Source organism: Nilaparvata lugens, chromosome 8 (assembly GCF_014356525.2).
Source record: "Nilaparvata lugens isolate BPH chromosome 8, ASM1435652v1, whole genome shotgun sequence".
In the NCBI taxonomy this organism is placed as follows: Eukaryota; Metazoa; Arthropoda; class Insecta; order Hemiptera; family Delphacidae; genus Nilaparvata; species Nilaparvata lugens.
The window spans coordinates 3,431,910-3,453,712 of NC_052511.1; the positions used below are offsets into that span (position 1 = coordinate 3,431,910).

The 21,803-nt window shown below is 32.8% G+C and overlaps 1 protein-coding gene across 1 annotated transcript; it reads left to right on the forward strand.

The window, feature by feature from the left end:
* The first annotated feature begins 11,173 nt into the window (after window positions 1-11,173).
* On the forward strand, window positions 11,174-21,614 carry LOC111051951. The gene is made up of 3 exons (XM_022338545.2): window positions 11,174-11,570; window positions 15,897-16,040; window positions 20,975-21,614. The coding sequence occupies exons 1-3, from the start codon at window positions 11,563-11,565 to the stop codon at window positions 21,510-21,512; spliced, it is 690 nt and encodes a 229-aa protein (XP_022194237.2). The 5' UTR covers window positions 11,174-11,562; the 3' UTR covers window positions 21,513-21,614.
* Window positions 21,615-21,803: the final 189 nt, after the last annotated feature.

Consider the following 21,803-nt stretch of genomic DNA (forward strand, 5'->3'; position numbering starts at 1 on the left):
TTAACCAATTACCATTAAACATTAGAGACTTGGCTGTGGAAGATTCTAAATTAAGAATTAGAGATTTTCTAATTAGAAACTGCTTTTACAATCTGGATGAATATTTTAGCTTTAATATGAAAAATTTTTAAATTGTGATGAAATTGTGATATTATGTACATGTATAACAATGATTGTATTTTTATGACGTGGCCTATACTTGTTTTATACTTGTCGTTGGCAATAAAAGGATTTGATTTGATTTAACAATAAATTGAATTTTAGCAAAAAAGAAATAGGAAATACACCATGACTTAGGAAATACACCATGACTACTTAGGAAATACCAGTATTTTAGAAGCAGATCAAATAAAATTTGTATCTGAGAAGATGCCAATTTTTAATTATTAGTTTTCCAAATTTCATATTTAAAAAAAACTACGGTAATTTATTTGTTTTCAGCTGTGAATAACAAATAGTGAGTAGGTTTTTGATTTTGTATTACAATTTTTTAAATAAGTGCAATATTTCTAAAGTTTTTAATTTATTGTGATACATTCTGTGATTCATTTAGAGTATAAAATCAACCTTCAAAATTCAAAATTTTAAATCATCATTCCTGGACCGAAAATCAAGTAACGAAGCAGTGTGTGATTACATAGGTAACCTTAACTTTTGGACAACATTAACATTTTATCAAAATTTTTGGAGAGAAATAGTACAGGCTCAGCCTAGTTTTTCCTCCAATGTCATAATATTGTATTATGATTATAGTATTTTATACAATAAATGAATAAATAAATAACTTCATATTTCTTATTATATTTTTTGATGTAATATTAGCTCTTCAATGTTGTTTCCCATCACGAACTGATTGTATTATATTATATTATATTGTATTATATTTGATTATAGTATTTTATACAATAAATGAATAAATAAATAAATAAGTTTATATTTCTTATTATATTTGATGTAATATTAGCTCTTCAATGTTGTTTTCCATTTACGAACTGCTTATTATTATTAGATCAATTTTTGCTCTTAAAAAGAACCAAATTTTCTGACTGCTAGTCGTTCTTTTTAATAACAAAATGTGATTTAATATTAGCTTCAATACTCCAAGAAAAGTAATTGTTTTTTTTCAAATATTTACAAGTAACACAGTGTCAGAACTATAACAAAGTTAATATTAGCTGGTCATACTTGTTCAAAATAATCAATTATACTTTTGTTTTGAAGAAAATAATTGTTTAATGATTGAATACTACACTCTTATTATTGAGTTCAAATGCTTTGTTAATTATTGATTATATTTCTACATTGTTGAAAAGCAATCTGGAAATGTTGCGGAGCTAGAAAAGGATAGCGTTATCTGCTTTGTCGAATGATAGACAAGGATAGCAACACCAATATTAATCAAATACTGCCATTATAACGTGGGTCTCACTATACCGGTACAGATGCTCTACTATTATAAAGCAGACGAGTCACTATCAAAGTTGTAGAACCGTTCCATAATGAAATAAAAACACACATCATGTTGTCAAATTCTACACAGTTACAAAATCTACACATACTACAGCCATAGAGAAACAATAATATAAGTAGATATTCCATGGTATAGGGCGTTTATGTCGCAACTTTTACTGTTATCTCAAGAAGCTTATATAGTCCACGTACTTCTTCCCTGTGAAGCTTTATGTCGCTGGTAGTCTCTCATATTGTGCCGTTCATACACTCTTACCCGGTCAAAACAGTAAAAATCGACAGTAATCGGCTTGAGATAACAGTAAAAGTTGCGTCATAAACGCCCTATACCATGGGATATCTACTTATGCTATTTTGTATCTCTATATGCTACAACTGTGTAGAATTTGGCAACATATGTGTGTGCTTTAATATATTTTTACTTTCCTGGCCCTATTACCATAGGTAAGGTAAGTATTGCTTTCCGAAAAAAAATTAAGGTACTCCAATTTCTATAGTAAATAAAGTAAATTCGTATGGCTTTTGTTGGTGGGGAGTCCCTTGCGGGAAGGTCCCACCGCCTGAATATATAATTTTAAGCAGTCAATGGGCCTTACGACTGTCATACTTCAGCCGGGACCGACAATTTAACGTGCCCATCCGATAACACGGCAGTGATCAGGTTAAAAAACTTTTGATATCCAATTTCTATATTTCTATACGTTTCAAGGTCCCCTGAGTCCAAAAAACTAGTTTTTGGGTATTTGTCTGTATGTGTGTGTGTGTGTGTGTGTGTGTTGTGTGTGTGTGTGTGTGTGTGTGTGTGTGTGTGTTAGATTAGGTTAGGTTAGGTTAGGTTGGGTTAGGTTAGGTTAGGTTAGGCTATCGAGTGACTAAACATTTCTTCTTTAGAATTCATCATTCCACTAAATCCACTAATTCAGCCATGTTTTTTCTCAAATATTTCCAACAATTCCAAGTTTAGGCTATCGAGGTTAGGTTAGGTTAGGTTACATTAGATTGGGTTAGGTTAGGTTAGGTTGGGTTAGGTTAGGTTGGGTTAGGTTAGGTTAGGTTAGATTAGTTTAGGTTAGGTTGGGTTAGGTTTGGTTGGGTTAGGTTAGGTTGGGTTAGATTAGGCTAGGTTAGATTAGGCTAGGTTAGATTATGTTAGGTTGGGTTGGGGTTAGGTTAGGTTAGGTTAGGTTAGGTTGGGTTAGGTTTGGTTGGGTTAGGTTAGGTTGGGTTAGATTAGGCTAGGTTAGATTAGGTTAGGTTGGGTTAGGGTTAGGTTAGGTTAGGTTTGGTTGGGTTAGGTTAGGTTAGGTTAGGTTGGGTTAGGTTAGGTTGGGTTAGATTAGGTTAGGTTAGGTTAGGTTAGGTTAGGTTAGGTTAGGTTAGGTTAGGTTAGGTTTGGTTGGGTTAGATTAGGTTAGGTTAGGTTGGGTTAGGTTTGGTTGGGTTAGGTTAGGTTGTATTAGATTACGCTAGGTTAGATTAGGTTAGGTTGGGTTAGGGTTAGGTTAGGTTTGGTTGGGTTAGGTTAGGTTAGGTTAGGTTGGGTTAGGTTAGGTTGGGTTGGGTTAGGTTAGGTTAGGTTGGGTTAGGTTAGGTTAGGTTGGGTTAGATTAGGTTGGGTTAGGATAGGTTAGGCTATCGAGTGACTAGACATTTTTTCTTTAGAATTAATCATTCCACTAAATCCAATAGTTAAAAATACCTATTAAGCATCATGAAAACAAGTTAACCTTTTTTAAAGCAAAAAATTTGCATTTTTCTGCACATTTTTTGCAATATCTCAAAAACTACTGAAGTTACGAACCTGAAATTAGTTTCATTGGATTCCTCGTCAAATTTTACATAAGATTGCACTAGTTTTAAACATATTTTAGCCATAAAAAAATTATTTAAAATAAAAATTGATATAAAAAATTTGAACTTTCCGCCATGTTTTTTCAGCTAATCCTTGGAAATCGACAACAATGTCATACATGGTTGATCTCGTATTGATCTCCTCTATCGATCTACGTTGGTCTCAATGCTAGATTCCGCGGCCCATAAACTAAAGTGCCCCCCTGATTGTATTATATTGTATTATATTTGATTATAGTATTTTATAGGTACAATAAATGAATAAATAAATAAATAAGCTTATATTTCTTATTATATTAATTTGATGTAATATTAGCTCTTCAATGTTGTTTCCCATCACGAACTGCTTATTATTAGATCAATTTTTGCTATTAAAAAGAACCAAATTTTCTGACTGCTAGTCGTTCTTTTTAATAACAAAATGTGATTTAATATTAGCCTCAATACTCCAAGAAAAGTAAGTGTTTTTTTCAAATATTTACAAGTAACAAAGTGTCTTAACTATAACAAAGTTGAATATTAGCTGTTCATACTTGTTCAAAATAATCAATTATTATACTTTTTTTTGAAAAAAATAATTGTTTAATGATTGAATACTACACTCTTATTATTGAGTTCAAATGCTTTGTTAATTATTGATTATATTTCTACATTGTTGAAAAACAATCTGGAAATGTTGCGGAACTAGAAAAGGATAGTGTTATCTGCTTTGTCAAATGATAGACAAGGATAGCAACAACAATATTAATCGAATACTGCCATTATAAGGTGGGTCTCACTATACCGGTACAGATGCTTTACTATTATAAAAAAATCGAGTCACTATCAATATTGTAGAACCGATCCATAATTAAATAAAAACACACATCATGTTGTCAAATTCTACACAGTTACAAAATCTACACATACTACACAAATTCTACACATACTACAGCCATAGAGAAACAATAGCATAAGTAGATATCCCATGGTATAGGGCGTTTATGTCGCAACTTTCACTGTTATCTCAAGCTTATAGTCCACGTACTTCTTCCCTGTGAAGCTTTATGTCGCTGGTAGTCTCTCATATTGTGCCGTTCATACACTCTTACCCGGTCAAACCAGTAAAAATGGACAATAATCGACAGTAATAGGCTTGAGATAACAGTAAAAGTTGCGTCATAAACGCCCTATACCATGGGATATCTACTTATGCTATTTTGTATCTCTATATGCTACAACTGTGTAGAATTTGACAACATATGTGTGTGCTTTAATATATTTTTACTTTCCTGGCCCTATTACCATAGGTAAGGAAAGTATTGCTTTCCGAAAAAAAATTAAGGTACTCCAATTCTATATTCTATACGTTTCAAGGTCCCTGAGTCCAAAAAACTAGTTTTTGGGTATTGGTCTGTGTGGTGTGTGTGTGTGTGTGTGTGTGTGTGTGTGTGTGTGTGTGTGTGGTGTGTGTGGTGTGTGTGTGTGTGTGTGCGTGCGTGCGTGCGTGCGTGCGTGCGTGCGTGCGTGCGTGCGTGCGTGTGGTGTGTGTGTGGTGTGTGTGTTGTGTGTGTGTGTGTGTGTGTGTGTGGTGTGTGTGTGTGTGTGTGTGCGCGTGCGTGCGTGCGTGCGTGCGTGCGTGCGTGCGTGCGTGCGTGCGTGCGTGCGTGTGTGCGTGCGTGCGTGCGTGCGTGCGTGCGTGGTGTGTGTGTGTGTGGTGTGTGTGTGTGTGTGTGTGTGTGTTGTGTGTGTGTGTGTGTGTGTGTGTGTTGTGTGTGTGTGTGTGTGCGCGTGCGTGCGTGCGTGCGTGCGTGCGTGCGTGTGTGCGCGTGTGTGTGTGTGTGTGTGTGTGTGTGTGTGTGTGTGTGTGTGTGTGGTGTGTGTGTGTGTGTGTGTGTGTGTGTGAGTGTATGTGCGTCTGTGTACACGATATCTCATCTCCCAATTAACGGAATGACTTGAAATTTGGAACTCAAGGTCCTTTCACTATAAGGATCCGACACGAACAATTTCGATCAAATGCAATTCAAGATGGCGGCTAAAATGGCGAAAATGTTGTCAATAACAGGGGTTTTCGTGATTTTCTCGGAAACGGCTCCAACGATTTTGATCAAATTCATTCTTAAAATAGTCATCGATAAGCTCTATCAACTGCCACAAGTCCCATATCTGTAAAAAAAATGGAGCTGCGCCCCATCTATGCAAACTTTGATTTTAGATCCCGAATTATCAAGCTTCAGATATAGTTTAAACAAAAAATTTCAAGTGGAAAAGATTGAGCATGAAAATCTCTACAATTAATGTTTAGTAACATTTTCTCTTAAAATTGAAAATAAGCTTTAAATTCGAGAAAATGTGATTATTCAATTGCAAATTATTGTTGATTCTATCAAATCATTCACTATGAAGAGATAGCAGACCTCATGTGTGTCTCCAGCGTTATTGCCCTGTCACCAGCTGGCTCAAATCTTTGAATAGTAGACTTGAGATGCGCGGGAACACTAGCGTCAGGTGATCAATTTTCATAACGGCAAGGAAAGTTGTGTGAGTGCGCCACACCAGATTTTATTCTCGGCAATGCAAGATAGTATATAGGCTGTACTGAGGAAAGAATAAGGATAGAAAGATGATATGAAGAAGAAAGAGAATAGTTGATGGGTTTTGAAGCAGACGTTCTCCAATTAAAAATCGCTCTACGACTTTCAGTGCGCTACCTTTATACTTCACAGTTTCTGATTTCAAATTAGTGCAACTGCGCATGCGTTCTAGATTGTAGGCTACTTGTGTATTACATTCTATTCTTAATTATGTGGAGGAATACATTTGGAGAAGATGCGATTTTAAATAATTGGAGACTGCTCTGTTAACGAGCAGACGATTATTAGAGGCCTCCTCATTATAGAGACCTTTATTTCACTGGATAAATCTAGCTACAGACCTTTTTGTGTACCATAGTTGAGAAGTTGATATTGTGGTAATTATTCATATTGAAAGAAAAAGACTAATAAATTGTCAAAGAAACACAGATTTATTGATACTGAGTTTATCAGAGATTGGCAATGGTGTAATAAACCGAAACCGGTCTTTCTAAGTATCAATAAATCTGTGGGTTTTTTGACGATTTCTTAGTCTTTTTCATTCAATATCTAGCTACAGAATTATACATCAGAAAAATAATGAATTTGTTCAAATTATGAACATTGTCATCTATAATTATAATAAATGAAAGAATTAGCTTATACATGTACGGAATGGGAAATTCATGAATGACGCATCATCACGTCTCAACTACCTACCCAACTTCATGAGATATATGACTATTTGAAAATGTTATGTTTGCAGCTTCATAACTACCTCTGTTTAGTAGCTGGAGGTGCCAAATTATGCTCCGATATTTCTCAGGTCAAGATTTATAAGATCTATGGTGCAAATTTCCGACCAAATCAGTGAGACAAATTGTTCGTGTCAGGCAATAGGAAAGGTAGATTTTATCAAATACTTAGGAATAATGGTTGATAGCCACTTGAAGTGGAATTTCCATCTTGAGTATTTGATATCAAAATTGAAATATCTAATATCTGTTTTTTACAAAATAAATTCTTTAAGAGATCTGAACATTATACGAACCATTTACCATGCCTATGCTCACTCTCTGTTCCAGTATGGCATAGAGGTTTGGGGTGGCACTTTTCACTCTCACTTCAATAGAATATTTGTTCTACAGAAACATATAATCAGAGCAGCTCTTGGAAAACCCAGGCTTTACCCAAGTAGACGTCTTTTTGTAGAGTTTGGAGTTCTAACACTGAGGCAGGTATATGTTAAAACATCATCACATACTTGAATAGAAATAAGATCTACTAACTTTAAATGCCAATCCCTATGACATCCGTCCATCAGTAAATAATTTATATAATATGTCATTTAATAGATTAACTGTAAATAGACATCAGTTCTCATTCTATGTGGAATTTTATGCCAACAAGGTCCCTAATAATTTCATTACCGTTAAACTTTCCAAAAAGCTTCTTATTGAGATTGATGAGTGGGTGAAAAAGAATATTTACTTACGCCTGAACTGATTTTGATGTTGATCAGGTTGAAATGTATATTTTTTGAAGTGTCAAAATCCTTGCGTTCATTGTCTTTCTTGTGTTGTGATTGAATACTTGATATGTCTGTACATTATTTCAACTTTGCTCTGAAGAAATAATTTTCCAATCCTAAATTGTTCTTTTTTGTAAATTATTACAATATTTTACAATTTTTTATGCAATTTTTTGTAAAAGCTCAATGACTTCATTCCTTCACACGGATATATATATATTTTTTGTTTTATTATTATTATTTTTTTTTCTCATCTTTCTCTATGATCTAAATTTTTTCTTTCTTCAACACTCATCTTTCTTTGTCTGTTTTATCTGAGTTATTAATATTTAAGAATGTATTAGATAATATAATAGAATATACTTTTTTGTTATAATTAATAGAACTCACTGCTGGCGCTCAAGTTGTACTTATGCCGGCAGTGCCAAAATAATGACAATAGTGTGCTAAATATTAGGCCTAGTGATAAAAATGTTGTTATGTTATGACACTTGTTTTGTTTATTTCTCTTTTTCTTTCAATTTTGTTCTATTGTTTGCACATTGTTGTCTCTTTGTGATATTTTGAAGATGTAATTTGTTTTTGGCAAATAAATCAATTCAATTCAATTCAATTCAATTCAATTCAATTTCTGCCAAATCTGAGATACTTTGTATCAGTGTGTTTCACAATGGGTAGTCCATGGTTCCTATCAATTTTTTGTGAGAAATAAAAACCGCTCAAACTTCGTGATTTTATGGTCTTTGATGCGAGAAACACGAATCTGGGATCAGATTGGCGACATTCCTTACCGTTCATGAGATATGACCATTTCAAAATTTTATGTTTGCAGCTTCATAATTCACTCTGTATAGTGGCTAGGGGTGTCAAATTTTGCTCCGACATTTCCCAGGGATAGCTTCATCTATGGTGCAAATTCCAGCCAAATAAGAGATTTTTTATGTATCAGTGTGTTCCACGATGCGAAATTCATTTGCGAAATTCCTTACCGTTCAGGAGATATGACCATTTGAATATTTGAAAATTTCATGCTTGCAGATTCATGACTCAATCTGTATAGTAGGTTGGGGTGCCAAATTTGGCTCTAACATTTCTCAGGTCTCGCTTCATCTATGGAGCAAATTTCAGCCGAATCTGAGATACTAATTGTTCCAGTGTGTTTCACGATGGGTATGGTCCATGGTTCCTATCAATTTTTTGTGAGAAATGAAAATCGCTCAACCTTCGTGATCTTATGGTCTTTGATGCGAGAAACACGAATCTGGGATCAGATTGGCGAAATTCCTCACCGATCACGAGATATGATATAACATAGAGATACCAGTAATGATATAAAAAATTGGATAATTGCAAACTATTTCTCTTCAATAGAAAACCTTATTTAAATTAAAATTTATTGTATCCCTTATAACTTATTTACTTTTCTCTTTTCTTCATTCTCAGAAATGACTCAATGATGAGTTTTTTTTGTAAATATTATTATAATATTTTCGATTTGCAACGGTCACCAGCGGGCAACGTTTATTCTTTTGCTGGTGATGCCATATATAACACGTAAATTATATATACATACGTAAAGATATATTTATGATTTTTATTATTATTTTCTTATTTTTAAGTTAACACTTGTATTTTGTTTAAATTTATTGTTCAACATATTTGATTTGCTCTTTATTTGTGATTGTTTTTTAAATGGCGAAATAAATGAAATGAAATGAAAAAAAAAATGAAATGACCATTTGAAAATTTCATGTTTGCAGCTTCATAACTCTGTATAATAGTTACGGGTGCCAAATTATGCTCCGACATTTCTCAGGTCAAGCTTTATCTATGGTGCAAATTTCAGCCAAATCTGAGATAGGCCTACTTATTGTTTCAGTGTATTAGTCCATGGTTCTTCTCCATGGTTAATCCATGTTTTTCTCAAGTTTTTGTGGAAAATAAAAATCGCTCAAACCTCGTGATTTCATGGTATTTGATGCGAGAAACATGAATCTGGAATCAGATTTGCTAAATTCCATACCATTCTTGAGATATAACCATTTGAAAATTTGAAAATTTTATGTTTGCAGCTTCATAACTCACTCTGTATAGTAGCTGGGGGTGCCAAATTTTGCTCCGACATTTCTCAGGTCAAGCTTCATCTATGGAGCAAAAATCAGCCGAATCTGAGATACTTATTGTTTCACGATAGGTAGTCCATGGTTCCTATCAATTTTTTGTGAGAAATAAAAATCGCTCAAACTTCGTGATCTTATGGTATTTTATGCAAGAAACACGAATCTGGAATCAGAATTGCGAAATTCCTTACCGTTCATGAGATATGACCATTTGAAAATTTAATGTTTGCAGCTTCATAACTCTGTATAATAGTTAGGGGTGCCAAATTATGCTCCGACATTTCTCAGGTCAAGCTTTATCTATGGTGCAAATTTCAGCCAAATCTGAGATACTTTCTTCCACTGTTTCAAAACGCGCAACTGTCAGTTCTACTAGATACGGTATGGCACGTATAGCAGGCTACGTCAAATGCTGCAATTCACACCTTGTAGTTAAAATTTAGGCTGATAAAAACAATCTGAATAATAGAGAAGAATTGCAGGTTGAATGAAAAAGACTAAGAAATTGTCAAAAAACCACTGATTTATTGATAATTAGAAAGACCGGTTTCGGTTATTACACCATTGTCAATCTCTGATAAACTATCAGAGATTGTCAGAGATTGACAATGGTGTAATAACCGAAACCGATCTTTCTAAGTATCAATAAATCAGTGGTTTTTTGACAATTTCTTAGTCTTTTTCATTCAATATGAATAATTACCACAATATCAACTTCTCAACTACACAAAAAAAAAAATTGCAGGTTGCATGTAAATGACGCTCTTTCCTGTATAATCCGCAAAAACGTGAATAATAATGATAATAATTGACCGAGCGAAGTGAGGTCAAGATGCAAGTCGACGGTTTGGCATTTCTCTTAATGTTTAAATGTTTATATGTTTATATGTTGCGCATTTACGGTGAAACGCGCGCGGCAATAGATTTCCATGAAATTTGACAGGTATGTTCCTTTTTAAATTGCGCGTCGACGTATATATAAGGTTTTTTTTGTGTTGCGCATTTACGGTGAAACGCGCGCGGTAATAGATTTCCATGAAATTTGACAGGTATGTTCCTTTTTAAATTGCGCGTCGATGTATATACAAGGTTTTTGGATATTTTGCATTTCAAGGATAATATGAAAGGAGAAAGGAGCCTCTTTCATACGCCAATATTACAGTAAAAATCAGACTACAGAATTATTCATCATAAATCACCTTTCGAGTTGATTATAAATTGCATGCCAAGACGCATGCAATTCAATAACTCAATGTAACTTGGTAAAAAATCAGCTGCTGTGTAGACTATAAATTGCATGTTTCATTGAATGCAATTTTCATGCACTATTAAGTGAACTATTGATTGCGTGCAATAACGCATGTAATTAATAACTAAAATAACATAGTATTGTCTCTCGAACTTTCTCTGCTTTGAACTCGGGCTGTCCTGTTGCCAGTATGTCTTGATTGAGATTAGCTTTTGATGTTAGCATTTTTGATACACCAATCCCAACAGCCATTAGCCGTTTTCACACCGATATCTCGCCGACACAACATACAGACAGGATTTACTCTGATGGACAGTATAAGAGGAGTCTGCGGTTTATAACTGCGCGAGGTGTACTGTTCACAGAACTACTGATATAATGAGTAATTATTGAAAATCTTCAGATTTTCATCATAAGTTGAATGAGATGTACCGTGCAACATTTATAAGAAGTTCTGAAAGTTTGAAGTGAAATAAACCAAGGAAAAACAACAGATCATAAATTTTCCGTGTATCTGTCGTCAGCTCTAGAACCACAGATAGATAACACGCATCTACGTGGAGCTCAAGAATAGGATGTAGATAAAAAGATAGACACTGAAAAAAATGAAATAGGATGTAGATAAGGTGAGTTTTCTCACTCATAATGTGTTGCCTTGTAAGATTCTATAAGAGAGCAAGACAGTGAACCTTGGAGTGAAGTCGTGTTGGATCAAAAAGTTTCGAAAAGTTTATTTTGTGTTTTTGATCAGAAAGTTGTTGAGTTTGAGAGGATAACTGCTGCACTATGAGGCTGTGAGTATTAATTTTGAGTGGTTTTTGATGAAGTTTCAAGTGTTTGTTTTGTGTTTATTTAGAAAAGTCGGTGGAATATTGTAGGAATTCGATTTCAGCATACTGGGATATTGATTGATTTATTTATTACATGCCAGGTCTTGAAAAACCTGTTGCATTGAATAATATTACAATTATACACTGCCAAATTACAAAATAATAATAAATTAAAAATATTATTATAAATATTAGAAAAGTCGGTGGAATTTTGTAGGAATTCGATTTCAGCACACTAGGATATTGATTGATTTATTTATTACATGCCAGGTATTGAAAAACCTGTTGCATTAAATAACATAACAACTATACATTGCCAAATTACAAAATAATAATTAATTGAAAATATTATTATAATAAATATTCAAAATGAGAAATAATAAGTAAACAAAGAAGAACTAAGAGTACTAGAATTATTGAGAAAGATAATTGAATAATAATTTTTTTTTATAAAGAAAAATTTTTGCCAAAATCATTAAACAAATTTTACAAATGTGAAAAATATAAAAATTTTCATATAGCCTACAATACATTGCAAAAACTTGAAATTAAAATATTTTCCGCCATTTAAAAATCGATTATAATATTATCATTGGCGTTACCAGCAAAACTAAGTAGTTTGAGCGATGGCAACGAGTAATGAGTCGGCTATAATTAGTGGCTTGAGATTCAGTCGAAAATAGAAAAAATATAATAAAGAAAAAGAAACATATGGAATGTATGAAAAACTAGAAAAAAAAATAAAATTTCAATCCGAAAAGAAGAAGTTCTAAGAGTGAAATACTAAGAGAGCAGAAAAACTAGAATGAATTCATAATAATTTAAAAACTCAAAAGAAAAAGAGATGATTCATGTAATTATTAATCTACAATTCACTGTACATATGTAATCCATTTAGTAACATAATGTAATTCTTTTGTAGCATATATGCATATATGAATAGGCCTACTTATAGATTGATCTAGGAAGTTGATTCTATTGAGGAATATTTATTTATTTATTTATTCATGGTAAAAACCCATTTTGCCTCCTTCACACTATACAATAATTTCGAACATAACACAATTTTCAATAAAAAGAAGATAGAAAATATGAGAAAAAATAGATTATAAAAATAGCTAATTATGAAATTATGAGAATGAAATAAGACGAAAAATATAATACTCTTCAATGTTTGATTCCATTACGAACTGCTTGTTAAATAATCACTTTGAACAATTAATTACGACATAGCAGTCAGGTATTTATATAAATAAAAGCTATTAGCTTCTACTTACATAACCATAATTATGTATTCAACAACGGAAGTGACAGCCAGTGTTGATGAAGGAACTAGTGTCCGAAAGCGCTACACTAATGTAAGTAGAAGCTAATAGCTTTTATTTATCTAAATACCTGACTGCTATGTCGTAATTAATTGTTCAAAGTGAAAAATAGAAGTCTACAGTCGTTTATAGAATAATAAAAATATAGTAACTGAATTCAATAAGAAAAAATGCACACATACCTTAGTAAACTATGATTATTACTAGTATATAGGCAAGAGGAGAAAAAGTGTCTGTGTAATGTACTACCACTAGCCTCTATGAGGATAATTGAATAAAAGAAATGCAAGCGCAAATCACGAAATGATAGACCACATACTACAAGACTAAATCATATGAAATCCTTCGGAATTTGGAAGGGGAGAACCAGAAGATGTCCAAGTGCTCCGAATAAGTATTGAAAATTCTTTGAGCTCTACTTAAAGGGAAGTTATAATGGCTTAACGTTCTGGAGCAAGAAATATGAAATGAAAATCCAGAACGTCGAGCAATGGTATTTATATATATGATAATTTTAGAAAGCAGGTAGGAAAAATCAATTCTATTATTTAACAGATTGTACAGAAAAACAGGTAATTTAACATCACGTATAACTTTCAGTGATTTAATATTGAACATACTTCTGTGGGAATATAAATCAATAAAAAACTTTTTATCTAATAATAAAATATTTAATGAATAATAAGTAAACAAAGAAGAACTAAGAGCTAGTCCTCTAAGTTGATTCTATTGAGGAATATTTATATAAATCAGCTAGCCGTCAGGCTCGCTTCGCTCGCCATATCCGTCTAGCCAGGGGGCTCCGCCCCCTGGACCCCCGACTGGATTGTCCAAGAATGAGATTAGCAGGCTCGCTTCGCTCGCCTGCATTTTTATCATGTTAGGACAATCCAGTCGGGGGTCCAGACTAAACGTCTGGCTAAAAACGGATATGGCGAGCGAAGCGAGCCTGACGGCTAGTAATATAATATTCCCAGGATTGAAGTAGCAGTGCCCAATCAATTTTTCCGCGATAAATGCATTTAAATCTTCAACTTGGTGCCAACCTAACAAAGTCAACTCAACTTAATGCCAACCTGACAAAATTATTGATTTAGTTGCCAGTTAACAACTGTTTCGAAGAGGTACTCTATCTAGATTATAGTTCTATAGTAACATATGATATGGAAATTTCAATTATAATTAAGAGATTGGGAGAAGAAGAATATACATGCTAAAAGACGAACTTTAAACCCTTAAAAACAACCCTTAGAGTTAAAATATTGCTAAAAGATTTCTTAGTGCGCCTCTAAAGGGTCAACTGAACATACCTACCAAATTTGAACGTTTTTGGTCCGGTAGATTTTTAGTTATGCGAGTGAGTGAGTGAGTGAGTGAGTCAGTCAGTCAGTGAGTGAGTGCCATTTCGGTTTTATATATATAGATAATAATAATAGCTTTTTATCAACATAAGTACTTTTTCATGTAAGTTATTTCACCCGACATACAGTTAATTATTTTAAGTAAAATAACTCAAAATAGTAATAACTTCATGTAATAGCTAGTAACTTTTTATTGCAAAGAAACAAGCAAATGCATAATGAGCAACGCCAAATACATATCATAAAAAAATACAATAAAACATAAAACCATAAACTGAATTAATTTTCAATTATATATAGGGTTAAATCTTTGATAAAAACATACAGTGCATTGATAACATGAATAGTATTCAAAATATGTTTTGCACTTCGATTGAAAAATCCACTCAAGTTATAATATGAATACCTTAGAACCAGCCAGTCATGAAATTCATTTTAAACTTGGCTTTACGTGTTTTTTTGCAAAAATCCATGATTTTCATGGAGAATATGAATACCTTAGAACCAGCCAGTCATGAAATTTTTTTTAAACTTAGCTGCATTTTCGTGATTTTTTGCAAAAATCCATGGAGAAATTCATGGATTTCATGAAAAATGCAAATTTTCAAGTACCTACTATCATTTCATGAGATTCTTGGTTGATATTTTGGCTATGGATAGAGGTTGACCTAACAAGTGTTGTGCTATAATATGAGTCGTTCCGCTACAATACAGAGTGAGTTATCCACTGAAACATATAAAATCTTTCCTTCACTCACAGATCAGAGAAATCACTCATCTTCAAATGCTTATAACTCAAGAATAGGAGTGAATTTCGCCAATGTGATGACATATTATTCTTCCTCTCGTCAAGTACTATCATTCCTGGGACTTTGAGAAATTTTAATTTTCGACCATTTTTGCAAAAATCCATGATGGATTTCATGAAAAATGCAAATCTCCCAGATTTGGTTGATATTTGGGCTATGGATAGGTGTTGACCCAACAAGTGTCGTGCTATAATATGAAACGATTCGCTATAATACAGGGTGAGTTATTCACTCAAACATATAAAATCTTTCCTCCAATCACAGATCAGAGAAATCACTCATCAATTTATTGGGAATCTATAAAGTTTTATAAAAAATGCAAATCTCCCAGATTTGGTTGATATTCGGAAATAACAAGTTAGGTTGACCTAGCAAGTGTTGTGCTGCAATATAATATATTTTATTATTTATCTATTTATTCATTTATTGTATAAAATACTATAATCATAATACAATTATGACATTGGAGGAAAAACTAGGCTGAGCCTGTACTATTTCTCTCCAAAAATTTTGATAAAATGTTAATGTTGTCCAAAAGATAAGGTTATGTAATCACACACTGCTTCGTTACTTGATTTTCGGTCCAGGAATGATGATATAAAATTTAGAATTTTGAAGGTTGATTTTATACTTTAAATTAATCACAGAATGTATCACAATAAATTAAAAAACTTTAGAAATATTGCACTTGTTTAAAAAAAAATTTAATACATAATCAAAAACCTATATATCTCTATAATATGAGACAATATTATTGTTCCTCCTCTGAGAGTTTGGATCTTCATTTTTCTGCAGGTGGGTTCAGTTTTTAGTCCTAGTAGCTGTGGTGGTGATATTAGCCGACCAGAATGGGGTGGAGGCTAAGAAGAACAAACAAAAGCATGGAAGGTCACAGGAGAGGTCACCTACCAAATCATCACAAAATAAGGAGAATAGCAGGTATTCAAACATAAACCTAATATATCACTAAATAATAGGCTAATGGTGAACAACAAATTGCTAATGGTATTCATCTAACGTTATTTATTTTATTCTGTCATACAAGACATCAAAACCCATTCAATTTTATTGAAATATTATTTTTGAGTTGGAGATCTGGTCGCGGATTTAATTATCAAAATATGATTGATAAAGCGAGAAGATCTCCAATGTGCAAAGATGAAACGTGTGTTTTATCACGTTTCGTGAAGGCAATATTATGGTTTTTAGCTCATTATACGGTACTTTATTATTTCTGTCGAAATTCCAAATAGAAAGTCTCATTATGAAGGAAACTACATCTATCAGATACCAAATGTATAGCCTACTTAAATTGTCTCTTTTCTGTATAGGGCTCTAAAAAATTTCTATCTATATAAGTTAGCATTAATGTACAGAAATAATTATTCTTACCGACAATTTTCATCTCTACCTCAATATAATCTTAGAGCATTCAGTGTATATTCATTTCCTAGATATAATAATTTGTACGGAAAAAGATAATTGAAATACACCATTCCAAAACTGTTTCATTTGCTCCCTATCATCATCCGAGATTATTCCAAGGAAGATATTTTCCAACTTATCATTGTGAATGATTTTCATTTGTGACACTACTACTCCAACACTTTAATCTACACTAGATAGTGAAAAATCATTAATTTTTTTGCTTTTTTTTATTTTTATAATTACAAAATATTAGTTTGCTGGTAAAATGAATTTCAGTATCTGTGAAACACCGCCGCCTTAGAGTTACTATCTAATTTTTCATAATACATATCATTCAATTTTCATATAATATATGGATGAATAATTAACGTTTGAGACTCCCGATCACTTATTGTATTTTTTATTTAGTATTATCCTTAATTCTGAATAAGATTAATATCTTTTGATGCTTACTTACTAAAGAGTATCAAGTTTATTCTATTTTGAATTTAATTTAGTTTTATGATTTGAAGTTTTTGATTTTTCTATTTATCCAATTCCCATTTAACCCTATACCACCCTGTATAATCATCCTTAGTTCATCTAATACCCCATACTCCTTTTTAAATTCCCAAACTCCCAGTTTCATGAAAAAAATGTTTTCCTTATTTTATTTTTAAAGTTAGCATTCATTCTGTTTATGTATTTTATTATTTGTAGGCACCTGCTGTAAAATCTTTTAGGTTTAGCGGGACCAATTTTGTAATGCATTTTACTTAATAAAATGATTGATTGATTGATTGGCTACTTGTAATATAAATAGAAATAAAAATCTCAGTTCCCTTTTTTGGATTATTTAAAAATAATTCTACTTAATATTGTAATCAAGATGAGCAGGCGCCTTCAACAACTATGTAAGCTAAATGCCTTCACCAAATATGTGATTGTGGGAAAGAGGAAAGAAACTGGTCGTTCCGGTTTTTAATAAACAGCAAAAAATATTATTTATTTGATCCGAATATTCAAATATGAAACAGTGCGAAACGTAAAATATATTGATCTATTTTCTGTATAGGGCTACTTTTATGGAAATAGAAAGAAAAATAAAAATCTCATTACCCTTTTTTGAAATATTTGATCACAACATGTTTCGGACCTTGAAAATGGCATCAATGTCCGAAACATGTTGTGATCAAATATTTCTAAAAAGGGTACTCAGATTTTTATTTTTCTTTCTATTAAAATATATTGATGTTGCTTTCGATGACGAAACACTATATAATAACTCTGTTGTAGTTCTGACTCTAAGTTACTTGTAAATATTTGAAAAACACTTTGGGTATTGCAGCGAGTGGAGCAGTACAGGTACCTTGGCGTTCTGATTGACCACAAATTAAGCTGGGCTCCACAAGCTATTACACTGAAGCAGCGAGTGCGCAAAATGATATATGCTTTCAGACAGCTAAGAGAGGTCCTCCCTTTACATCAACTGCGGGTGGCATACTACGCATATATCCAGTCAGTTCTTATGTATGGTGTCATAGCTTGGGGTGGAGCCTCCTCGTTTGCCTTGGAGCCGGTGGCGGTGGCACAGCGAGCAGTCATCAAGACATATGTCTCAGACGAGACTATCGCTACCCATCTAATCTTGTTTACGAAGAGTTTCAAGTTTTTAATATTAGACAGCTTTACATACGTGTTTTAATGAATTACATATACTACAACAAACACTTCATTTTCAATAATTTAGCTCATACTCATAATACAAGAAATCTAATTAACTTTGGTATTGCTCATCCCCGACTCCTGCATAACTGCTTTAAAAATAATAGTAAATACATCTGTCATATATTATATAGAAACGTTCCCAATAATTTAAAACAGTCTGAAAATTACAGTATTAACACCTACAAGCAACATTTGAGTAGATGGTTATTAGAAATTGGCAGGGATGCTGCAGAGCAACTGATTCAATCCGCCTTCTTATTCAGAACTTAGTGAATTTGCCATTTATAATGATTAAGTATAGCCTTTAAGCTACTATTTATATATTTTGTCTATATATACTTATTACCTGTATGGAATTTCATTGTGTGCAATTTATATTCTTGATTTGCTGATGAATGTTAGTTGATTCAATTGAAATAGTTTCAATTATAAAATATGTACAAAACATGAGGACATAATGTCAATCAGCTTGAAAGAACTCACTCTCCACTCACAGACTCAAGTCTTTGTGGAGAGTATTCACTGTTAAATGTGTAAATGAATTTCATGAATTTGTATAATGTTTTGTGAATAAAAAGCTATTTGATTTGATTTGACTTACTTTTGTTGGAGTATTGAGTAATGCATTTCACTCCTGAAGAGGAGCTTCATCAGCCTCGGGCGGAACAGCCTGAGCCTCAGCCTACAGGCTGATGAAGCTCCTCTTCAGGAGTGAAGTGCATTAGCCTACTGAATACTCCAACAGAAGTAAGTGTTTTTTCAAATATATACAAGTAACACAGTGTCAGAACCACAACAGAGGAAAATATATGTTGTTGGTTATCCATCTTGTTTCCACTATTATTATTACTATTAAATTTTGTAAAACTTTAAAGTGAAAAAACACTTTGGCTTGAAAATGTGCAATACCAGCACGAAACGGACGTCGCCACATCAAAGAATGTGAGTGTTTTTTTCACTTTAAAGTTTTACAAAATTTAATAGTAAAAATATATGTAATTGAGATAAAGGAAAGATTACAACTATAACCAACAATCAATATTTCTGATTATAATAATTAGAGGGCTACTAGCTTGCTGATCTGTGGTCGTTCAGGTTTTTACTTTCCTTGTCCTATTACCATAGGTAAGGAAAGTATTGCTTTCCGAAAAAAATTAAGGTACCCCAATTTCTATATTCTTATACGTTTCGAGGTCCCCTGAGACCAAAAAAGTGGTTTAAGCACGTATGTGCGTCTGTGTACACGATATCTCATCTCCCAATTAACGGAATGACTTGAAATTTGGAACTTAAGGTCCTTCCCCTATAAGGATCCGACGCGAACAATTTCGATCAAATCCAATTCAATATGGCGGCTAAAATGGCGAAAATGTTTTTCAACTGCCACAAGTCCCATATCTGTAAAAATTTCATGAGCTCAGCCCCATCTATGCAAAGTTTGATTTTAGATTCTCAATTATCAGGCTTCAGATACAATTTGAACAAAAAAATTCAAATGGAAAAGATTGAGCATGAGAATCTCTACAATTAATGTTCAGTAAAATTTCACCTAGAATTGAAAATTATTATTTAGAATTATGGGTCTAAAAAATAAAAATAAAATACAATGAGCTTACTTTATTATCTTACTTTACCTTGAAAATCGTCCCTTGGCCTGATCCTCAAAGGTCCGGTTAAACCACTCCCGACTTTGAATAAATAAATATATAAAAAAACTTCTGCCAGCTAATTGAATCAAAGCACCAGCTTTCCCTACAAGATTAAAATCCTGAAAACACAATTATGCAGGTTTAAACTGCCCGAACTGTGACAGCCTATGATTGAATAATTCTCAAGACAGAATCCTTCAGGTAACCAATGCCTTAACTCATCAACTATACTCCACAAACGGTTCAAAGAATACGAGTCTCGAAAGAAAAATTCAAAATCTATTCATGTGAAAAAAACATGCAGCCTTTATTCACAGACCAAAAGTCGACTCACTCTTGTTTGTATAGCATGGAGCTAAAAATCATAATATTACCTTCACGGAACGTGATAAAACAAACGTTTCATCTTTGCACATTGGAGATCTTCTCGCTTTATCAATAAAATAAACTAATAAATAAAAATTAATTTTAATTTTTTAAAATAATTAAATCCGCAACCAGATTTCCAACTCACAAAATAATATTTCAATAAAATTGAATGGGTTTTGATGTCATGTATGACGATATTTTTAATATATTTATGAAGTATTAATACTTATTATTTTTAAATAATTCAAAAAAAGATACTGAGATTTTTATTTCTATTTATAGCTACCTACTTGAATTTTGATGAACGTATAGAGTAGCCTATTCATTAATTCATTGACATTATATTGAGTAGGCATATACTGTAGTTACCTAAGTTATATTGTTAAATGAAAAATTGATAGATGGAAATTACTGAGATATTGCAATGATTCAAATGCTTAATGAATTAATAATTACCCCGTAATTCACCCCGAAGACTTCTGCTACTGCAAATATTGACAACAGAGTAAACAGCTAGATGGAAATTCGATGAGAGCAACTATTAAATTTATTAATTTACCCGGGCTGACAAATAATTTTTGAATAGTAGCGCTCATCGAATTTCCATCTAGATGTTTACCCTGTTGTCAATATTTGCAGTAGCAGAAGTCTTCGGGGTGAATTACAGCATTTAATTGGGATTTTCGTTGAAAAATTGATAGTCATATTTCTTATTTACAGGAAAGTACGTGACGTCAGCAACCAAAGCAACAGCAAAGAGAAATACAACAAGAAGGAGGAAGTGAAATACACAAAAGAAACAAAGAAGAACAACAAAAACGAATACAAGGACAAGAAAAACAAGGAATTTGTAGACAAGAAACAAACAAAACCGGACAAAAAACAGGGGAAAACAACGGAATACATCGATAAGAAATTGGAGAACAAGAAAGGAAAGAACAAGAATGAGAAGAAGATGGAGAATATTGTGAAAGAGGAGGAGGAAGTGGTGGGAGAAGAAGAAATTGTCCCCGAAGAAACAGAAGTGATGACGAATGAGGTGGAAGAAGTAGAAGGAGGTGTAAAAGGAGAAGAAGAAGCTGTGAAAGGAGAAGATAAACTAGTTCAATGCAACAAGAAGACGGACAGTGTGGAGACAAATCTGACTGAAACTTGTCAAAAGTATAAATCCGAGAAAAATATGAAAGTAGTGGAGCAAACCGTTATAGGGGAAAAAATTCATTCTTCCCCAGCTGTCAGTAATGCATGTAAACCTTGAAGGTCTGCATTCTTCTGATAAAAATTCTTGTAGGAGAATAATGTTGTAAATAATATTGAGACGCAATAAAGATAAAATTTGGTGAGTTTTTTATTGCTTGTACTTTGTTTGAGATGATGTTAATGTTTGTCTTATATTTTTCTGATAATGGATAGTGTAGATCCACTACACAGTACAAATTTATACAGTAAAGCTGCGTTTACACCAAAGTTTTCAACAAAATGATTATTTTTCCGTCCTTAGATTTATAGATTCTATTAGATTGAACGGAACTTGACAAACACATATGTT

Bases quoted from the DNA above. Each gene is read 5' to 3' on its own strand.
- LOC111051951 (XM_022338545.2), top strand. The intron at 16,041-20,974 runs GTATTCAAACAT...TCTTATTTACAG, and splicing joins CAAAATAAGGAGAATAGCAG to GAAAGTACGTGACGTCAGCA.